General features: G+C 34.6%; 1 protein-coding gene across 1 annotated transcript in view; it reads left to right on the top strand.

Moving 5' to 3' along the window:
* The window catches only part of LOC111142604 (DCC netrin 1 receptor), a 739964-nt gene that overhangs the window by 572174 nt on the left and 153136 nt on the right, over positions 1–14654 (top strand). Inside the window, exon 14 of the mRNA XM_022495904.1 lies at positions 10385–10579. Coding sequence (XP_022351612.1) covers positions 10385–10579 — 195 coding nt within the window. The remainder of the gene's footprint in view (positions 1–10384; positions 10580–14654) is intronic.

Here is a 14654-nt window from a genome sequence, read left to right on the forward strand (position 1 = left end):
CCTATAAGGAGTGTTGTAGGCAAAGCCAAACTGTGTTTTGAAACCAATTTAAAAACTGCTTTAGTTCTTGTTCAAAGTCTCAGAGTTCCACTATACAAAGGATGACACAAATTATTTAGACTTGGATAAATGTTCAAAGAAGTTTCAAGCCCTTTCCTTAGCCATAGCAGACTTTTTAATATCCTCGTGAAATGTTTGATCCCTTTATGACCTCCTTGGCCTTTTCTAAGTGTAATGTAGTAGATAAGGTTGTGGGCTCTGAAGTCCTAATAACTAGGTTTGAATTCTGCTCCACTCACTGTATTATCGTGCCCAAGTAATTTAAATTCCTTAATACCTATTTTTCTCATCTGTAAATAGGGTATAACAACAGTATCCATCTCAACAGATCTGTGTGAGAATTAACTGTGATAATGGCAAGAAAGTACTCAGCAATGTGTCTGATACTTATTAAGCACTCAACAAATGTTTATTGTTGCTGCTGGTTTTCATAGATTAGATCTCAGTGGTATGAAATACTAATACCACTTGTCCTGTTATGAAGCCTCTTCTTGTTCATATTGATAAAACTCTAATGTCTGCATTAGGGGAATAGGTATGTTCTCTTCTGATATAAAAGCAAGGCAAACCTTCAGGGTGTCTTAAAAGCCCACCATTTAATTAAAGGGGCATTGTCATACAATTATATCAATATATGCAGGAAGGCATTTTGTAAAATTAAGCAGTCATTATCAATTTTTTAAAAACTCATGTTAATATCGAATATAAGGAAACTCTTGAAATGTTACTGTTTATAAAAACTAAAAGCAAGCATTCTGCTAAATAATAAAATACTAAATACATTGTCTTTAAGACCCAAACAAACAAGGGATGTTTCCTACTATTTCTGTTATTTGACAAAGTGTAGAGATTTTGGTGAGAAAAACATACACACACACACACACACACACACACACACACACACACACACAACTTAAAAACCTGTAACATTTTATTACAAAATGAAAGAAATGTTATTTTTATAAACAGTGTGATAGCATATCTGGAAATTCTAAGATATAGCTATAGTGTGATGCAGCTGTATTCCAAGATATAGCTGTATCATACTGACAATAATTAGTTCAAACATTAAAAAGAAAAGAAATGCATTTATATGGCAACCTAAAGTATAATATCAAAGACTAAATTTAACAAACTGAATAAAAATTTTTATGAAGAAAATAAGTTTGTTAAAAGATACAATATAAGACATGAATAAATAGAGATATATTTTTGATGCAAAATGTTACTATTATATAAATACTAGTTATTCCCAAATTAATGATTAATACACTTCCAATCAGAATGAAGGTCATATGTAAGAATAAATGTAAAAGAATTCCGAGAAAATTTGAAAAGTTGAATAAACATTAACATTTACAATAAAGCCTGATTTAAAATCAATACAATACTGTCTGGCATAGAATTAGACAAGTTAGATCAGTGTAACAGAATATATAGGACAGAAGTAATTCTTATTATATTTGAGAAATAAACTTTAAAATGAAGTTGGCATCTCAACCAGCAGATTATTCAATAAATGGTGTTGAGACTATTCCCAGTACTTCTGGTAGAACATAAAGTTTTCCTTCTCCTACATCAAACTAGTTGACAGTGGTTGATACTAATGATGGAACTGAAAACAAAAGAGAGCAAAGTTATCACTTCTTATATAAATCAAAAGTAGAAAGGTCAAGGATAGTTTTAAAGAGTTTTTTTGTTTTGTTTTTTATTTTGGTATCTTCAAGTATAATAAAGATGGAGGACTCAAACACCCATCATTTTGTGCAACTGGAAGTTGTGAGATGAGATGATCTCTCAAGGTATCATTCCTACTATAAAAGATTGTGTTCTCCCTCCTGTGTTCTTCACATTGGGAGTGGTACCCATATCCACCAGCCATCCAAGTCAGCAGATTCCCTGTCCTCAACTACTCCATTATCATTCCCTATCCATATATCCAAAACCTGTCATTTCTACTTCCCTAACACACTTAGACTCCATCCCCTCCTCTCCATTCCCATCAATCTACTTTATGTCATGCTGTGATCCTTTGTCATCTGAAAATAGCCTCCCCCTGGTCTTCTGACACAAGTTAGGGTGTCTCTCTAGATTCCGTCATGCTGCCAGTCTGATTTTTCATAACCAGATCTGATGATGTCATTTCTCTATTCAAATTCTTCCTGATGTGGTCCACCCTTAGCCTCAAGTCAGACATTCCATCACATCTTTGCATATGTATGCATCTCTCCAGATGCACTCCATCATATCTCATACTTTCACACTTAATGTTTCCTTTGCCAGAGTTCCTTTCACATGATTTCACATCTATTCGTCCTTCAAAACCCACTGGATGTTTTACTTCTAGGAAGATTTTCCTATCTGAATTAGATGTCTTTCCTCTAAGCCTGCTCTTTTGGGCATGTCATGAGCATTGACCACACTCTTCTCAGCAGAATAGAAGCAAAGATCAAGCTTTATTTGATTTGAGATTCTCAGTGCTTGACATGGTGCCTTAGGCCACATGGTAGATGCTCAATTAATATTGAATAAATGGGTCAATATTTAAGCATTCATAGCCAGGTATTAGTAATGTTAAATTCATACAATTTATATAGTTTGATTCTCTACTGATGTCCATTCTTACAGTCAAAAAATAATTTCAGATAAATGAGAGCTAGAAACATCCTTTGTTCTATTTGGTATATTTTTATTTAAATGTAAAAAATGCATTACCTTTTTCTCAAGTAGAATGTTAAAATGAAAACTCAAGTTTTCTAGAGAGCAGCTTGGCATAAGATTTTAGAGATACTAAGGTTCTTGTTTGTTTGTTTTTAGAGTGAATTAGTCTACAGTTTTGAGAGATTATGGTTTTAATCCAGTTAGAGGAAAATGAGCCTGAAAAAATCATGGAAATACATCCTTTGGCAAGGACTGAGAACTTACTCCCCATGCCCTGTTAAAGAATAGGATTTATTATTTGAATGGCTCCAAATCTGGAGATGATTCAGTATGAGGGAGCTGATGAAAGTCATGATGGTAGGAAGACATAAGATTATAATGAGATTCTTGGGGTGCCTGGGTGGCTCAGTGGGTTAAAGCCTCTGCCTTAGGCTCAGGTCGTAATCCCAGGGTCCTGGGATCGAGCCCCACATTGGGCTCTCTGCTCAGCAGGGAGCCTGCCTCCCCCTCTCTCTCTGCCTGTCTCTCTGCCTACCTGTGATCTCTGTGTGTCAAATAAATAAATAAAATCTTAAAAAAAAAAGATTATAATGAGATTCTATGATTTTTGAAGTTGGTGTCCCTGAACTCTAAATTAAGAAAATAAGTCTCCCAGATATTCATAGGCTCTGATCCCACAGTGCTCTTAGAAAGCACATCAAAGGTGTCACCTCTAACTACCAAGCTTGGGTTTTCTCACTCAAGAACTCAGGAGTTTGTAAATAAAATTGAACTTCATTGTGTTTTTTTCCTGTATTCTGTTTGACATGCCAACCTCCTCCCTAGACAGGCATCTTAACTTTCTGTTGGTATTTTTCACATCAAGAACTCAACAGATGGAGGCCATTTTTCCCAACATTGGTAGAAAAAAGAACAGTTTGAGGTGGATGGAACTGTTTTGTCCCACAACGGGAGTGGTGGATGCATGACTCCGCTTGTATACCACTGAGTGAATTCGCTGTATATAAATTTTTAAAATAAAAATTTAAAGTTAATACTGAAAAGATGGTAGGAGTAAAGCATAAATAAATAAATAATATAAATATATGTAAATAATAACATATATTTTATTATATATTTATTTTATGTTTATATATAAAATATTTTATATTTTGTTTACATATAAAACATTTTATATATATCTTTATATATAATGTTTTCTATATGAAATATGTATAGATTTTAAATTTTATATTTATATATAAAATATTCTATATTATATGTAAATATATATAATAAATAAAACAAAATAAAAATATATAGTTCAGTGGTAAATAGAAGTGATTGTTCACCATAATAACTAGACAAATATTACTCAAAGTTTACAGACATTAGTGGCTTAAGGAAGCTGTTGTAATTTTTGTGAGAATAGACCCTACCAACAGAAATGAATGTATTCGTATGTATCCGAATACTCTGGAAAGATAGAATATGGTTCTATCAATTGCCTTATGTAATTCTCTGTAAAGAAATATAGGCTATTAGGGACTGGAACAAAACTAGCAAAATGACCCATAAAACGCAGCACTCTAAATCGAAAACAGATATGTGAGTATTTGTCAAAAGTACCAGCTGCCTGACGCCGTGTGGCAGAGCTGTCCACAGCAGAAGGTATGCGGCAGCAATCACTCTCATTAGCAGGAGCCAGCGGCACAAATCTTTCTGGTCACTAGGAGAAAACAACTTTAATAACTGTATTTTCATCTTGTTTCATTTCTCTGTTATTTCCTTTTTTCTTAAAATTCTTATTTTGAGAGAGCTATATAAAATTTTGGTAATGTTATAGTTAATGACAGTCATATGTAATAACAGTTATATTATACCTTATAAGAAGTGTAGACATTGTTCACATATTTTGGAGCACTTTGTGCCAGGAACTGTTTCAGGTACAGGAGTTACAGAGAATTTATGGAAGGAGATGAGGCAAAGAATAATGAGATAATCAAATTAAATAGGAAGCAAAATTAATGGCAATAAATCCTAAGGGGGGTGGATAAGACGGGTGATTATTAGATTAAAGATTAGGGAAAGATTGCAATTTTAATTATGGTAGCCAGGAAGGCTGAAGTTGGAAATTAAATGGTAGAAACCGGAAGAAGATAAAGGAGGAAGGCATATCTGAGTGAAAGCTTTCCAGGAAGAGGGTACAGCAAATACACATGCCCTGAGGCCAAAGCATACGGGCCTGTTTGAGGAACAGCAAAGTGTCCAGTTCATAGTAGATGGCTGGGATAAAATCAGCAAAGGGGAAAGTGGTTGGAGATGAAGATAGAGAGCTAAGGGGGCATGGGGTAGGTCATACATGAACTTTTAGGTCATGGTAAAGATCTTGACCTTACAGTGTGCTATGGAAAAGCCTAAAGGAGTTTGGAGTGGTGTTATTTATTTGACATTATCTTATTTGTATTTTATATGCATTCATACTCATATCTATATTCATACACATTTATTCTCAATACCATCTGTTATATTGATGGCTTTCACACCTGTATAACTGATCATGGACTTTCACTAAAACCCCAGACTTACATACCCATGTACGTCCCTGAGATCTCCACAGATGTGACAAATAGGCATCACAAATTTAACATGACCCAAGAAATTTCTTGTTTTTCTTCATCTCAGTAGGTCATCCCCAGTTGCCCAAGCCAAAGATCTGTGAGTCTTCATTGAGTCTCTTCTTTTCCACACCATTCACATCCAGTTTATACCTCTGTTGATTTCACCTCCCAAATGTCCCAAATATGCACACTACATTTCCACAATGGTCACCCAAACAAGTATAAAAACATATTTAGGGTTTCCTAATTTTTCAAAATTGTTTTAAAATGCACATAACATAAAAGTAACCATCTTAACTAGTTTTAAGTATACAGTTCAGTGTCTTTAAGTACATTCACCCTGTTGTGTGACCATCATCAAAACCACTCTCTTCCAAAACATTTTTTTGTCTTGCAAAACTGAAACTCCGTTCCCACTAAACAATAACTCCCTACTCCACCTTCCTCTCAACCTCTAGCAATCACCATTCTACTTTCTGGTGCTATGAATTTGACTACTCTGGGTATCTCAAGTGGAATCACACAATTTTAGTCCTTTTGTGTCTGGCTTATTTCACTTACCATAATGTCCTGAAGGCTCACCCATGTTATAGCATGTATCAGAATTTCCTTCTCTTAAAAGCTTAAAAATATCCCATTGTATGTATATACCCCAACTTGTTTATCCATTCATCTGCTGATGGATATCTAAGTCTCACCTACTTTTTGGTTATTGTGGAAAAACTGTGCTATGAATACAGGTGTACAGATATTTCTTTGAGTTCCTGCTTTCAATTCTTTGGGGAATATACCCAGAGTGGAATTATTGGATCTATGATAATTCTATTTTTTTTAACTTCCATTCTGTTTTTCATAGCATTTGTGACATTTTACATTCCCACTGGGTAACTTTCTTTTTATCTTCTTCATTTTCCTTCTTAGTCCAGGCACAATGACCTTCTTTGATTTCTCCAAATACCAGGTTCATTCTTGCTGTAGGGCCTTAGTAGTAGTTATTCCCTCTTCTTGTAAAACTTTCCAGCCTGCTGTTTGCTCGACTGGCTCTTTCTGATCATTCACCTTGGACTCTACTGGGAATACCTTCCTTGAGTCAGTTACTATTCCATCATCGTAATATTTACAAGATCTCCCAGTTTCCTTGTGTGTTTATTCTTATTTTGTTCATCTTACCTCCAAAAAAACCTATATACCCAGTACCTAGGACTGTGACTGGCACATAGGGGATGTATAATAATTGTTGAAACATCATGGGGATTAATATGATAAATTTCTTATGTGCTATCTGTGAACACTACTCATTAGTGAAAATTACAATCGTCACTCAAAAAATAATAACTGTTCTGTAGGAACAAATTAAACCAAGATAGAATCCATAATTCTATAGTGTAATCAAGAATGGCAGTTGACCTAGTTATTGTGATAATTCAGATTTCAGTAGAAATTTGGGGCTCATTAATTTGGATATTTCAGGCAAAATGTGTTCTTTGGTTTCAAATTATTTCAATAATTACCTTAATACTTCTCAATGCTTTATATACTCAATTATTGTCCTAGAGGTACTGGTAAAATCTTTCATGTACTTCTGAGTAGCGAATTTCAGTTTCAGTCTTAAAACATGTCACATACTTTCACGGCAAATTTTCTAAATTGATGTTTTATAGTTCATTCTAGTAGTAACCATTTTCCTAATCCATAAGGTCATCTGTGTTAGAGAAAACTGACTCAGGTCACATAAAAGGTAAATGTCATTTCTTTCTTTACATTAAGAAGTGAGTAGGTGGTTGGTTACAAACTGGCTATTCTAGATTATGAACTATCTCCTAACACAGTTATTTTTATGATGACGCTATATATTATGAATGACTTAGGTGTACTATGTACTACTACCTTGATGAACACACTCTCTTATGGCCCTATAATCCTAAAGGGTGGTAAAAGCCCATTAAATATTTAGATCGGAAGGCAGCATATATTCTTATGTATAGAGACCCTTATTTTTATCGTGTTAAAGTTGTATCGAGGTTTGGATCTATGATTGAAACTACATTTATGCAGAAAAAAAAGATGATTATTGTGTACCAAGAGTCCCTCTTCTTCCAGAGCATTTGTGCATTCATTACCCTGGTCCCTTTATAAAACTCCAGTGGATGTAATTCTGTGGATACGGACCTAACTAACTCATAGGGGAGCTACTCTATGGCTTACAGAAACATGGAGAAGTGATTGTTTTGAAAACATTTATATATTTTTCCTTTTATTCTAAAAGATATTAAAAATTGTCATTAAAATCATAGGTTTTCATATTGTTTTTTAAAAGTCATAACATTAATTCATTTTCTAAATACAAGATTAGGCAGATTTTCTTGTTGTTTTCAGTAATTATTGCAAAAGCTTCACAAGTGTTCAACAGAATTCACTGTAGAGCCCATTACATTTCAAGGACACTGGAGAGCCTCTGGGGCAATTGAGTTGAAAATTATTAATCCATTCCTTTTATCTCTTTTATTACTTCTCCTTAGGGTTTATAGTGGAAAATCCTTCACAAACATTGTTTTTCTGTTGTTAAGATTTATACCCCCATTTTGAGGTAATTTTTTAGTGACACCTTTGCATATTATGTCACAGGCTTCTTTTTTTTTTTTTTAAGATTTTATTTATTTGTTTGACAGACAGAGATCACAAATAGGCAGAGAGGCGGGCAGAGAGAGGGGAGGAGGAGAAGTGGGCTCCCTTCCAAGCAGAGAGCCCGATGCGGGGCTCGATCCCAGGACCCTGGGATCATGACTCGAGCCGAAGGCAGAGGCTTTAACCCAGGCACCCCCACAGGCTTCTTTAGGGCAGACAAAATCTTGTCCCTTTTCATTCACAAACGGGCATCTTCAGGAAAAAAAAACAAAAACAAAACAAACAAACAAACAAACAAAAAAACCCTTTAGAAAATGCTGTTGGTGTAGCATCTTTAGAAGGTAGCATCTTTTTGAAAAGCTGTTAGTATGGGACCTACTTTAAAAACTCTAATAAAAAAACAGGCTTCCGGGGCACCTGGGTGGCTCAGTGGGTTAAAGCCTCTGCCTTCGGCTCAGGTCATGGTCCCAGTGTCCTGGGATTGAGCCCCACATCGGGCTCTGTGCTCTGCAGGGAGCCTGCTTCCTCCTCTCTCTCTATCTGCCTGCTTCTCTGCCTACTTGTGATCTCTGTCAAATAAATAAATAAAATAAAAATCAAAAAAACAACAACAACAACAAAAAAACAGGCTTCCATATATCACTTGAGCATGTGTGTTGAAGGTGGCTAAAGTTGGTAGTAGACATTATATCACCTTTTGCTATTATATCAAGGAAAAAATGTATTTTAATATTACCTTTAATCATCAAACTCTTTTGCTTCATCTGACATATGTTACCTTTAGAGATTTTCAGTTAAGAAAGAAATAATGAGCACAAGCAGTTTGAATAAAGTTCATATCACTGATATTTTTGAGTACCCATTAATTGCCAGATATTGGGCTGAGCACTTAATGGATGACTGAAGTTTAGATGGGCACATTATTTCTTAAATTTCTTCCCAGAATACTTCTATGATTTTCATAAAACAGGGTATGTGTGCCTGTATTAATCCTATCAAAATGTGTATCATAGTATATTATAACTGCCTCTTTACTTGTCTTTCCCATTAAACTATAAACTCCAAAGGTGCATGTTTTCTGTCTGCCATATAGACTCTGTCCTATACCCTGATCATCATGGGTACTTTGCCCCAGTCCCCAACATAGTAGGTGCTCTATAAATATTTATTAAGTGAATGATGATAATTGTTCAGAAAATGCATCATTTCTTTAGGGGTGGGATCAGAGAGAAGGATGATATAAAGACCAGAATTCCAATATATTAATTTCAACACACCATCTCCTTCGAAGAAAACTTAGCATGTACATTTACTCCCTAACAACTAATATCAGATGGTGCTACTCATAATGAGAGCACTTTTACTCATTATCTCATTAAATCTTTTCAGCATCCTGTGAGACCATTGCTATCTTTAGCCTCATTCTACACATGAGGAAATGGAGATAGGATGAAAAAGGTCTTAAGGTTTCTCTGAGATGATGAGTGTACAGTACAAATTGGAACTCTTACTTCCAGAGCCCAGGCTTTGAAGCAATCAATATTTGGAATGCCAATTTAATTAGAAGGTAATCTCGGAGATCACAAATAACTTCATGAGGATGCACAGCTAGTAAATGACAGAGCCTGGTTTGAAACCAAATTTGCACACTCCAAAGTCTGTGTGGCTGCAATCCCAGACACTGTCTCCTTTTCTTTAACAATGAGTGTGCTTTTCAGAGATGCACTAAATTATGGGTCAAGTGCCATCCTAATTACGCTGAACAAATCATGGCCCTAAACTGTTTCTCCTGACAATTTCTTCAGAAAAGACTGCTCTATTTTTGTTTTTTAGTTAAATCAAAGTAAATAAACCTTGGGCAAGACAATTTTGACATTTCATTTCCCTCTCTATTATTCTCTTTCTCTTTGATTTCATTCAGTATTGATGAGACCTAAGAAGAGTTATATGGGGGTAGGGGGAACAGCCCAAAAGAAAAAAAAAAAAAGCATTAGGATAAAGGTGCATGATGCTGCATGTCTCTGGACAGAACTCAGGGCCTTCTGTGCTTAAACTGTGAAAGTCGAGGAGCGCCTGTGTGGCTCAGAGGATTAAGCCTCTGTCTTTGGCTCTGGTCATGATCTCAGGGACCTTGGATCGAGCCCGCGTCAGGCTCTCTGCCCAGCAGGGAGCCTGCTACCCCCTCTCTCTGCCTACTTGTGATCTCTCTCTCGGTCAAATGAATGGATAAAATCTTAAAAAAAAAAAAAGAAACTGTGAAAGTCGAATGAAACATGGAAAATATATCACGTGTCGACACAAAGAGGAACTTGGGCAGTAAGTGATGAACCATTTGAGGGTCTATGGAATATAATATTAAGTCTTGCTTAAATGGGAAGTCTTACCATGCTATATGTTCTAGGATGAGACAGACTAATAATGCTTCCTTTGAACTTTAGAGTCTCAAGTCCCTGACCAACCAAGCTCTCTTCATGTGAGGCCCCAGACCAACTGCATCATCATGAGTTGGACTCCTCCCTTGAACCCAAACATCGTGGTGCGAGGTTACATCATTGGCTATGGTGTTGGGAGCCCTTATGCTGAGACAGTGCGTGTGGATAGTAAACAACGATATTATTCCATCGAGAGATTAGGTGAGTTGCTATGGGTTTTATTGTATTAAGGGAAATAAATGATTTGTTTGAAATTATTTTCTTTCTTAGAATCTTGTTCTTTGGAATTTTAATTTGTGACATAGTATTTCATAAGACAAGTCTCTTTTTCTGTCTTTTATCAATCTACACACACACACACACACACACACACACACACACACCTGTTTTTCCTCTCCAGATTTTGAATTGGGGCAACTTATCTAGAGACATTCACAATGACAGCGGGTACTCCACTGTGTACTTTTGCTTCTGAGTCATAGAATAAAAAAAGGGAATTATATTATTTTGTTCCTCATTGGTCAATGGAAACGTCTAATCTTAATAATTCTTATAAAAAGCAAGTCAACACATTTTTTTCCATTTTTTCTCACTAAGAAGATATTCTGTCAATTTTTCTTTAACACTAAATTATCTAGTCACCTTGCCTTCTTTTCCCTTAATACTTATAGGTTAAGTTTCTTGGCTATGCCATTATGACTATAAAACAAAAGGTGAAACAAGGAATTTTCAATCAAGCCTCTAAACTTAGTTTTCAGACTGCTCTCCTCATATTCCAAGGCCTCTTATCATACTCAATGTCATTTTAATAAATACAATACTTGAATTATGACGTTTCTGAATTCATTGAAAACTTGTTTATTGAGAGAGGGCTAACGTGTAGTAAAAGGGTTCGTATCCATTTTATATCTGATTTTCCATAATATCCTAAGAGATTATATCATTAAGAGAGAAATCAAAGAAACATATGTCATATATAGGGTGTCAAGAAGTTAAATTCTCATAAAGCACAAAGCAGGTTGATCCTACCTGTTGATTTAACATGGTATTATTTGTAATGAAGTACGCTGACCTTGCTGGGAATACAACCGGATTGGTGGGAGTTGGGGGGAGGGGCGCTACTTATTTGTAATGTCTCTCAAAAACAGAACATTTTGATGAGAAACTTGATTTGAATTTGAATACCTTTTCGTTCAGTAGCAAGAAAAGATTTTCCCAGTGCAGGAGGAAAATTGCACTGACCCATTCTCTCTGTAATTGCCTCAAACACTAATAAAAGAAGTGCCTACTGAAAATCTCCACAATTCTAGTTAGCTTGGCATTTAGAAATAATATTCTCTCAGTCAGTCCCCGAGTTTGAATGTTAAGGCAATCACATAACATGTTTTATGGCCATCAAAACAATGTCAGGGGACTGTTATGTAGCCATTATTTAGCGGGCATCATCTATGACAGTTGATCTCATCGCCACTGAGCAGAGGGAGGTCCGTGTGGCCAGGCTTCCCTGCAAGGAGTGTGTGGTACTAAAGCATAATGAAGTCATGAAAGAAAACCGCAATGCTTCACCAGGGCCTTTCAGTAAAGATGTTCTTTACTACAAGCGGTCTTTCCAGAAGTCTCCAACGCTTGTAAAGTTGAGGCTTTTGGAATATTAACACTGGCACATCTTTCCAAAATCTTAGCAAGAAAACAAGAGATTTTCCTTTGTAAGATATATTTTAAAGAGCTAGGAAGACTGTTACAAACAAAATGGATATGAACCTATCTCTGTGATAGATCATGTGTGTATTACACTTTAAAACTTATCTAGAAAGAGATTTATACACATACATTTGCATACACACACGCATACACCCATATGTATATGTACACATGAATTTAAGTTCTACCAGCTCATATTCTCCTAACATAGTCCCATGCCTTAATATAAAATATTGAAATATAATAGTGTATTATTATTATTGTTCAAGTATCTGCAGAGTTACACAAAGAAACTGGTATTTTTTCAACATGTGTTTTGGTATTTACCCAAGGTGTATCTTAATCATATCTTAATATATATTAAATAGGAACAGTTTTATATATGCATGTAGAAATATATAAAATGTCTAGACAATTTTGTATTTCTAAGGCTTTAAAAATTATATTTTAAATACCTTTCAAAAAGATACTGTGAAACTGGTATGCTTACTTTAATGTTTAATAGAATAAATGAAACAATTGGTGCTTTCTTTGCAAAGTTTGGATGTGGACTTGAGTGAATCCTTTATCTTTTCAAAAGTCAGAACTTAAGATATATCTAACAAACTTCAGCTAAGTCAGGGAATATATATTTTCAGGACTGTATAACAGTTATACAATTAAAAATGAATTAAGGAAAGTTATAATCTGTTAATGTGTAACATCAGCTATACCTTCAACTGTCTTGGTTGTATTTTAGACTATAAAAAAGCTATCTGTTTTATAATTGACCAATAAACTTCTTCTTCTCTTTGATGACAGACCAGAACTTTCAAGTAGCATTTTGTTTATCACGCGTAATAGTTGAATATTTAGATACCAAGCACTGTGACCTTCTTCAGGACTACAAAACAAAGCTTACCATGTGCAGACCTAGAGATTCATTAACCAATGAATTATACTATTGTTTGTACTATATAGTACCAATAGTAGCAATGTTTGCAATTAATTTTTTGACATCATACACCTCTTGGGTTAAAAGCCATAGATGCCAGCTTTGATGTATACACACAGCATAGATCAACAAGATCTGAATTCTGGAGATGTTGGCAAAATTAATCTGAAACCAAGTTCTTCTTTTAAAAACTCACAATGTATCTACCAATCTATTTATCTATTTATTTATTTCTACATCTTTATGGAGGTATTTGTATGTGTATAAACTGTACACATTTAAAGTGTACAATTTGTTGAGTTTTTAAGAACTTTTTCATGGATAATTGACACATGATAAGCTCTGTTTTTCACATTTCTTCTTTAATATCTCTCTGTAATGTTTTATAATATTCAATATAGGAAGTCTTGAATGTTTTTGTTAGATTTAGTTCACATGTACATATGTGTGTTTATTAAATTTAGTCCCTTTTTTATGTGTGTGTGTGTGTGTGTGTGTGTGTGTGTATGAACTACTTTAAATGGGATTGTTCAAGTTTATTTTTCAGCTGTTGCTGCTAGTGTAGAATACCATTGTTTTTAAACATTAATCTTGTATCCTAGACCTGTTAAATTTACCTATTTGTGCTGCTAGTAGAATGCTCTAAGAATTTCCATGTAAACAAACAACCATATGTAAACAGGAACAGTTTTACAGTTAATTTCTGATCTCCTGCTTTTTATTTCTTTCTCTTGCCCTCTCGTGGTTAAGAACGCTAGTAAAATATTGAATAGAAGTGGGAAGCAGGCATTTTTGCCTTGTTCCTGATCTTAGGAGAGGCATGAAATAGGATGTTAGGTACAGGTTCTTCATGTGTCTCTTATCAGATTGAGGAAGTTTTCTACTTTTTCTAGATTTCCTGGGAATTTTTATCAGGAGTATCTGTTGAATTTTTGTGAAATAATTTTCTCCTTTCCTCCTTATTAATATTTTTAATATAGTGAATTATATTGATTGATTTTTGAAGGGTAGCTAATTTTGAATTTCTCGTATAGATCCTACATGGTCATGATGTAGTACCCTTTCCTTGTATTGTTGGATTTGATTTGTTAATATTTATTAAGGAATTTTTTGTATCTGTATTCATGAGGTATATTTGTCTACGGTTTTCTTTCATGTTATGACTTTATCCAGTTTTTTAATTAAATTAATTCTGGTCTCATAAAATCAGTTGGGCAGTTTGTTCTTCTGTCACTGAAAAAGTGTGTGTAAAATTTATATTATTCATTCCTAGAATAGTTGATAGAATTCATTAACAAAACCATCTGGATCTGCAATTTCCTTTTTAGGAAGGCTTTTGATAATCAATTTAAATTCTCTAACATATATACATCTTTTTTTATATTTTATATTTTTTCTTATATTGATTTTAGTAAGTTACAATTTTCATGATATTTGTATACTTCATTTTGTCCCATTTATTGGCATAGAATTGTTCATTCACAGTGGTCTCTTTTTATCTGTGGTAATAACTGCTGTTTCATTTCTGATATTGATCATCTACAACCTCTCTTTTTTGTGATCAGCCTGGGTAGGGGTTTACTAATTTTGTTGATCTTCGAAGTTTTAACAGTACTGATTATCTCTACTATCTGTCTCAAT

The sequence above is a fragment of the Enhydra lutris genome, unplaced genomic scaffold (assembly GCF_002288905.1).
Source record: "Enhydra lutris kenyoni isolate GAN:26980312 unplaced genomic scaffold, ASM228890v2 scaffoldscaffold8, whole genome shotgun sequence".
Lineage (NCBI taxonomy): Eukaryota > Metazoa > Chordata > Mammalia > Carnivora > Mustelidae > Enhydra > Enhydra lutris.